Source organism: Sinocyclocheilus rhinocerous, unplaced genomic scaffold, assembly GCF_001515625.1.
Source record: "Sinocyclocheilus rhinocerous isolate Xijiao unplaced genomic scaffold, SAMN03320098_v1.1 scaffold167, whole genome shotgun sequence".
In the NCBI taxonomy this organism is placed as follows: domain Eukaryota; kingdom Metazoa; phylum Chordata; class Actinopteri; order Cypriniformes; family Cyprinidae; genus Sinocyclocheilus; species Sinocyclocheilus rhinocerous.
Window position 1 is genome coordinate 117,267 of NW_015634008.1, and position 8,954 is coordinate 126,220.

The following is an 8,954-nucleotide window of genomic DNA, read 5'->3' on the forward strand; positions in this document are numbered from 1 at the left end:
TTTTTTTGCACCCTCAGATTCCAGATTTTCAAATATTTTCAAAAATCTCAGTTTCAAAAAATTTACCCTTATGACTGGTTTTGTGGTCCAGGGTCACATATATAAAACCATAATATATTAACAGAAACCGGGAGTGTCAATGTAGCTTAATGAATTAACCACAATTCATTTTGAAATTCCAGACGTTAAACAGAGGAATAATAAAAACAATATTTATTATTTTAGCATATTGAGATTGTTTAATTATATCAAAATAATAATAATTATATTAATTAATTAAATGAAAGAATTTGAAGTCATCCTGCAGCCCTCTTGGAAGTTCCCTAGTGGGCCCTGCCGCCTGGTTAAGTACCGCTGCTTTAAATCTTTATTGGTGTAGGTGAGCATCTTATTCTGTCTTTAGAAACCTAATGTGACAGTTAAGCCACAAAGCGTCTTGCATCTTAGGTGCATTGCATTCTAGGTGTGGCCTGCTTGTCACTTCTTGTATGATACAACTGACTACCAGACAAAAAATCTCTCTTAAATCAGTATTGCATCAGGCTAAAGAGTAAGGTTGAGGTCAATATATGCAGTATAACCATACTTACTGTTAGTAGCTCCATCCACTATGAAACTGCAGACCACTCCTTCTGTTTGTCTGCCCAATGTGAACCCATTCCCTCTCAAAACAATGTCAAAGGACTCTGTGGTATGTAAACCAGATGAGGACATAATGAGAAGCACTCCTGGGCATTCACCCAAATCAAAGACCATGTACACGCACGCACAAACACACACACACACACAAAGGCAATTTCATCCACCCTGACAGTTGTAAAAGCACTCAAAATGCTTACGGTTCACACAGACGCTGGACGGCTCCACTGTTAGGATCTCTGTGCATGATTGCTTGAGGATCTGCATGATAAAAATGTATTCAAATTAGTACTTATCACTGCTGAATCACTGTATCAGCTATCACAGTGTCTGGGTGTTTAGCATTCACGCCGGGGATGTTTGCTATGCCAAATCAAGCTCAATGAGACGAGCATCACATACTGTAGTGCGGTGTGGGATAGACCCGTGTCAGTCGTTATGGGGAAATTATGCAGTGCCATTTTTCCTCTTCAGCTCTATTAGAGACCGCAGGCTGACATTATCATATAAACAGGCCTGTGAGAGGCCACCATCGCTTCTACCATCATCCACATAAATCAACAGAGGACAAACTATGCAAATCTCTGTACACAACGGGCAAAAAGACAACATTAACAGAAAGATATGGTCCTCCAAATCGCCTGCAGTGGAGATGAGGCTTCAGACTGAAGTGGAGGACACGTATAAAACAGGCTGATTGAATATGACACCTGATAAACTCTGCTATCATTAAAGGGGAGAAGGAACACGGAATGAACGTCAGAGCTGAAAGATACTCAGGATGGTCTTTATGACTCTTTAATGAGTTATGAGATGGAACGATACAAGGGAGGTTCATCGCAAGACATTTCGATTTCTTTTCTTTGACGTATCTATACACACACAGGAATAGACTTTAAGCATTAGAGCATCCATCTATCTATAATTATTACACAGATCTCTAGAATACTTGATTCTGGTTGGTTAATCATGACATTCTTGCAGTGCAACAAATTCTCAAATTGCAAGAGCCACAAATTCTCAGTTGAATTGAGATCATGGATTTGACCTTTTTAAGCTTTTTTTCCCCCTTGCTTTGTGTTTGGATCACCATCCTGCTGAAAGAGTTTTCACTCAGTTTTCAGCTTCAGTCAGATTTAAATAATATTTCTTGTATGTATATGAGGTGTCAGCGTTGTGAGAATTAGCACTACAAATACTGCTTTCAAATTTGGCTGAAAATGTTCTTAACTTCATTTGACCACAAAATCTTTCACAACTAGGTCAATATTATGTTTTTACTCAGAAACTCGTGTTTACACTTGGATCTTTTTGACCATTTAAGCAATATCCATTCCCTCCAGTCAGGTCCAGTACACATGTTTTGTGGAGTTATATACATTACGGTTTAAAAGTTTGGCGTCGGTAAGATTTAAAAAATATATATTTTTGAAGTCTCTTGTGCTCACCAAGGCTGCATTTATTTGATCAAAAATACACTAAAAACACTAATATTGTGCAATATTATTACAATTTAAAATAATTTTTATTTCTATTTTAAAATGTATTTTATTTATAAATGTAATTTTATGTAATTTAATTTATATGTAATAATTTAATAAATAGAATATTAAAAAACAGCAATTATTAGCATATATTTATCTTTTGATTATTTGATTATATAATCTATTTTTGATTATTTTCAGGTTCCAATTCAATGCATCCTTGTTGAATATAAGTATTAATTTCTTAATTTCTACAAAAAAATAATAATAATCTTACAGACCCCAAACATTTGACGGTACATACAGTATGCACCAGTCAACCATATAATTGCAAATATTTTAATGAAGCCACAAAAATAAAAATAAAAAACCTTCTCTGCAATAAATCAAAACATTCTTGGAATATTAAAATAGGCCTGGTTAAATCTGTTCTTTAGGCTTTTGCTTTTTGCAAAATCTCTGTTAAGTCTCCTTTAGGCCCGGACTGCAAAGCTGCACAGATGATCTCAAATCCTGGAAATCTGAGCAGAGAGCAACATGAGGCCAACTAGCCCAACCTCCAAGATTACTAATCACCGGAGAATGCCTGTGTTTTGCTGGGCCTGAAACTCCATTTGGCCAAACAAGCTTACTCAGTAACAAGATGATTGGTCTTTTTTTCATATCTCTTTTCTGGACAAAACAATAAATTACAAGGAGGTCCTGTCTTTTGTCTCGCATGACTAAACCTGAAAAATATCCCAGAAACTGATTCCTGTGGTCACAAAACAACACACCCATGTACAAAAACACTGACCTCAGCTGTTGATGGTTTACTGATGGCAGAAGATGTTCAGTCTTCATACCATGTTTACAATGTTAAACTGCATCTTCGGTAAATGTAATGCACATAAAGGGGCAAACATGCACGGAACAATTGCTGAGGAACATTTCAAAGCATCATGAAGCAAATGGAAAGCATCACAAATGTAAAAAAAAAAAAGAAGATAATTGCAAAAATACATCCATTTTCAAAGAACACAAGAAATATTCCCAAAAATGGGCTGTATACTCATAGTATAGTTCAGTTGAGGTGATGTGATGTGCTTGTTGTCGATTCTCTCAGCATTTCTCCCTTGAGTAAGCCATTTAACCCCTTTTTGCTCCAGGGGGCTGTTCACATAAGAAGTCTACTGTAAGTCACTTTGAAGAAATTGTCAGCTAAATGACTACCTAACAGTTCAATGGATCTGTCTTAGTTGACTAGAACCTCTATCACACCTTTTGGGATGGGTGCCCCTGGCATGGAGAACTTACCGAGTTCACAATGCCTTTGAGAGCTTGAAAGCCTCCTTTGACTGGGAACACTTGCTCCCTGGTATCAGCCACATCGGCAAGCTGTTGGCAGGCAAATAGAGATATAATAATAACAGGGCTGATAGCCAAGCAAAAAAAAAAAAAGTGCTGGCATTTCCTCTCCTTTAACTCAGTTTACAGAAACAGAAAGAGAGCAGCAGCCCTGTAATTACAGGCAACTCTGCAAAACCCCTGCACTTGGGGAAGCTTTAGAGAGCTTTTTAAGTGTTAATCGCACGTTTTAAAGGGGTCATATGATGCTGCTAAAAAGAACATTATTTTGTGTATTTGGTGTAATGAAATGTGTTTATGCGGTTTAAAGTTAAAAAAACACATTATTTTCCACATACTGTACATTATTGTTTCTCCTCTATGCCCCGCCTTCTGAAACGCGTCGATTTTTACAAAGCTCATCGGTCTGAAAAAGCGAGGTGTGTTGTGTTTGGCCGAATACCTCAAGCGTGAGACAGAAATGTTACGCCCCTCACATACTGTTGATGCCGACAACATTAACAGAAAGATATGGTCCTCCAAATCGCCTGCAGTGGAGATGAGGCTTCAGACTGAAGTGGAGGACACGTATAAAACAGGCTGATTGAATATGACACCTGATAAACTCTGCTATCATTAAAGGGGAGAAGGAACACGGAATGAACGTCAGAGCTGAAAGATACTCAGGATGGTCTTTATGACTCTTTAATGAGTTATGAGATGGAACGATACAAGGGAGGTTCATCGCAAGACATTTCGATTTCTTTTCTTTGACGTATCTATACACACACAGGAATAGACTTTAAGCATTAGAGCATCCATCTATCTATAATTATTACACAGATCTCTAGAATACTTGATTCTGGTTGGTTAATCATGACATTCTTGCAGTGCAACAAATTCTCAAATTGCAAGAGCCACAAATTCTCAGTTGAATTGAGATCATGGATTTGACCTTTTTAAGCTTTTTTTCCCCCTTGCTTTGTGTTTGGATCACCATCCTGCTGAAAGAGTTTTCACTCAGTTTTCAGCTTCAGTCAGATTTAAATAATATTTCTTGTATGTATATGAGGTGTCAGCGTTGTGAGAATTAGCACTACAAATACTGCTTTCAAATTTGGCTGAAAATGTTCTTAACTTCATTTGACCACAAAATCTTTCACAACTAGGTCAATATTATGTTTTTACTCAGAAACTCGTGTTTACACTTGGATCTTTTTGACCATTTAAGCAATATCCATTCCCTCCAGTCAGGTCCAGTACACATGTTTTGTGGAGTTATATACATTACGGTTTAAAAGTTTGGCGTCGGTAAGATTTAAAAAATATATATTTTTGAAGTCTCTTGTGCTCACCAAGGCTGCATTTATTTGATCAAAAATACACTAAAAACACTAATATTGTGCAATATTATTACAATTTAAAATAATTTTTATTTCTATTTTAAAATGTATTTTATTTATAAATGTAATTTTATGTAATTTAATTTATATGTAATAATTTAATAAATAGAATATTAAAAAACAGCAATTATTAGCATATATTTATCTTTTGATTATTTGATTATATAATCTATTTTTGATTATTTTCAGGTTCCAATTCAATGCATCCTTGTTGAATATAAGTATTAATTTCTTAATTTCTACAAAAAAATAATAATAATCTTACAGACCCCAAACATTTGACGGTACATACAGTATGCACCAGTCAACCATATAATTGCAAATATTTTAATGAAGCCACAAAAATAAAAATAAAAAACCTTCTCTGCAATAAATCAAAACATTCTTGGAATATTAAAATAGGCCTGGTTAAATCTGTTCTTTAGGCTTTTGCTTTTTGCAAAATCTCTGTTAAGTCTCCTTTAGGCCCGGACTGCAAAGCTGCACAGATGATCTCAAATCCTGGAAATCTGAGCAGAGAGCAACATGAGGCCAACTAGCCCAACCTCCAAGATTACTAATCACCGGAGAATGCCTGTGTTTTGCTGGGCCTGAAACTCCATTTGGCCAAACAAGCTTACTTAGTAACAACATGATGGGTCTTTTTTTCATATCTCTTTTGTGCACAAAACAATAAATTACAAGGAGGTCCTGTCTTTTGTCTCGCATGACTAAACCTGAAAAATATCCCAGAAACTGATTCCTGTGGTCACAAAACAACACACCCATGTACAAAAACACTGACCTCAGCTGTTGATGGTTTACTGATGGCAGAAGATGTTCAGTCTTCATACCATGTTTACAATGTTAAACTGCATCTTCGGTAAATGTAATGCACATAAAGGGGCAAACATGCACGGAACAATTGCTGAGGAACATTTCAAAGCATCATGAAGCAAATGGAAAGCATCACAAATGTAAAAAAAAAAAAGAAGATAATTGCAAAAATACATCCATTTTCAAAGAACACAAGAAATATTCCCAAAAATGGGCTGTATACTCATAGTATAGTTCAGTTGAGGTGATGTGATGTGCTTGTTGTCGATTCTCTCAGCATTTCTCCCTTGAGTAAGCCATTTAACCCCTTTTTGCTCCAGGGGGCTGTTCACATAAGAAGTCTACTGTAAGTCACTTTGAAGAAATTGTCAGCTAAATGACTACCTAACAGTTCAATGGATCTGTCTTAGTTGACTAGAACCTCTATCACACCTTTTGGGATGGGTGCCCCTGGCATGGAGAACTTACCGAGTTCACAATGCCTTTGAGAGCTTGAAAGCCTCCTTTGACTGGGAACACTTGCTCCCTGGTATCAGCCACATCGGCAAGCTGTTGGCAGGCAAATAGAGATATAATAATAACAGGGCTGATAGCCAAGCAAAAAAAAAAAAAGTGCTGGCATTTCCTCTCCTTTAACTCAGTTTACAGAAACAGAAAGAGAGCAGCAGCCCTGTAATTACAGGCAACTCTGCAAAACCCCTGCACTTGGGGAAGCTTTAGAGAGCTTTTTAAGTGTTAATCGCACGTTTTAAGTGTAGTTTTCACACTATTTTAAAATCTGTCAGTATTACCTGTTCTTCATCAAAGTCCTTTACGCCGACACAGTACACACGAGCCCCAAACGTCCTTGCTTCATCAGCCTATATACACAACAAACAGTCATAACAATGCAATTGTTCGTTGCCATGAATTAAGAAAAATATGTATGATGTTAGATACCAGCTCACCTCATCCTTAGTGAGTTTATGGATATATGGTTCAAGCTTTCCATCAGTCAAAGCCACAATGATACTAGAGGACTTTTTGAGCTGTTCTTTCATTTGTGCAGTTGCCTGGAAAGAGGAAGGGAGTGATAGTTGTGCGAGTAGAAACATATCTATTTTCTCAAAAATTGCAGGGATGAATAAAAATGTATATATAAAAATATGTGACCCTGGACCACAAAACCAGTCATAAGGGTCAGGAACATGGTTCTTTACTTAATGTCCTAATGATTTTTGACATAAAAGAAAAATCGATAATTTTGACCCATACAATGTTTTTTTGGCTATTGCTAAAAATATACCCCAGCGACTTAAGACTGGTTTTGTGGTCCAGACCAGGGTCACATATTTCAATTATCTATCATTGTATCAAAGACACTGAACTCATCTTGAGGCCAGATTCAGGACACTGAATGTGGTGTGTTTATTTAGAAAGATGTAATTACACCTTATCTTGGTCATGAGGGGAACCAGAAAGTTTACCCTGTTACCTTATTTTGTTTATTTCAGTACAAGAATAAATTCAAGGAAATACAGTCAGTCAAGTATATTTACACTCCCGTGTCTGCACATTAGATTTTTTTTAATGAATTAATTTCTTAAAACACACACAAATTCCATTCCACGGTTTATCATAAAAAGCACACCATTTACCTGTTTAATTCCTTCATGCATGTAGGTTTCTCCTGCTGGTTTGACAGCATTTAAATACTTCAGACCTTCATTTATTTTTGCCCTGATAATGAAAAGCAAGGAATATTCTAATCAGTGTACACTGAAGAAATATTCTACTAAATGTCATGCTCACAATAAGATGTAATGGTAATTTTAGAGTCATGTAAAACCATCAACACATGAAGGAAACCTTTACACCATAAATATTTACTCCTCTTTAATGTACTGTACAACACAAACACATGGTGTATTACTAGTTTTCATACACTAGGGACTGCAAACACTTCATGCAAGCCTGATTCCGTACCTGTCTCCAGTGAGCTTTAACACAATCTCTGCTTTCGATGAAAACACTATGAAGGACACGCGCATATTTGGACTGGAATAAAAAAATGAGAAAAATGGAAAAACATTGTAAATGCATGACAAATGGAAAATCAAGTACAGCTGCAAATTCTAGTTGGACACATCTCTTTTTTAACCACAGCAGAAAGCTCATCAGAAGAGACTTGATTTTATAGCTAAAAACAAGCATTGCTGCAAATGATACAGAGAAATCCTTTGATGTAGAAAGTCTGGCTGTCCTCATGTTCTTTTCGCAACCATCAGAGTTGGTTTAGGAGTAAGAAAGCCAATGTGACCAGCTAATAAAAGCTTGTGACTGGGGAAAAAACAAGGAACCAAGGAAGTGATTAATTGATATGCAGACAGGAAACAGGTTGTCATGTGTGATTCATGCAGACATTTTGTTGGTGATTATATTTATACCTGTCACTTCCTATATTTATTCCTCTTACCATCCGCAATAAGAGTAGGGCAAACAAGCAGCCACAAAAATTTCTGCAAAGCAGTGATGCAATACAGATGTGTATTTGGACCTATGTCAAGTTCAAAAAGTAGAACAATGACATTAATACTGGTATGTTTCATTGTTCAAGATATAGTGTTATTTTACTATTATTTATTTAAAATTATAGTATTTATTACCATTATTAATAGGCATTTATTTTTATATTTGTCAGTTTTCATTTAAACTTCAGTTTAAAAGTTTTAGTAATTTTAGTATTTCTTTATTTATTTTTTAGCTTCAATGTATTTTTATTTCAGTTTTAGCTTTAGTAATTTTAGCACTTCACCATATATATTTTATTTCAGTTAGTTGCCCTGGCAACAATTATAATAATAGTTAAAGTTTTTAACTAATATTTATTTTATTTTCAATTTTATTCCAATTAACTGAAACATTTGTTAATAGTTTTAGTTAACTATAACAACACTAATGCGATCATGCAACCTGCTGGTTTACAAAACCGGGGATTTTATGTCCTAACGATATTGGAACAGCATTCTTTTCTCAGAAAGAACTGACACATAATCTGACAACAAATATATAGCTGATTATGACAAGTACATTTCAATGAAGCAGTTGGTCTTTTTCACAACCTTCTGTCAGGAAAGCTGATACAGCATAGGAACATGTTGGGTTCCTCTACACATTTGAAGTCAGGTCTCAGGACTGAGCATAAGGAGAGGTGCTGCTTTTTCTCACTCAGAATGACATCCAATCCACAACCATCCCCCACATGAGATACTCAGTGAGAATATCCAAATGTATCCAAGCAGCCAAA

General features: G+C 35.9%; 1 protein-coding gene across 1 annotated transcript in view; it reads right to left on the reverse strand.

The window, feature by feature from the left end:
* Positions 1-8,954, reverse strand: part of LOC107744869 (anthrax toxin receptor 2-like) — a 21,221-nt gene that overhangs the window by 9,504 nt on the left and 2,763 nt on the right. Inside the window, exons 3-9 of the mRNA XM_016558686.1 lie at positions 7,634-7,705; positions 7,306-7,387; positions 6,616-6,720; positions 6,460-6,528; positions 6,137-6,217; positions 840-900; positions 591-686 (exon numbers count right to left, since the gene is read on the reverse strand). Coding sequence (XP_016414172.1) covers positions 591-686; positions 840-900; positions 6,137-6,217; positions 6,460-6,528; positions 6,616-6,720; positions 7,306-7,387; positions 7,634-7,705 — 566 coding nt within the window. The remainder of the gene's footprint in view (positions 1-590; positions 687-839; positions 901-6,136; positions 6,218-6,459; positions 6,529-6,615; positions 6,721-7,305; positions 7,388-7,633; positions 7,706-8,954) is intronic.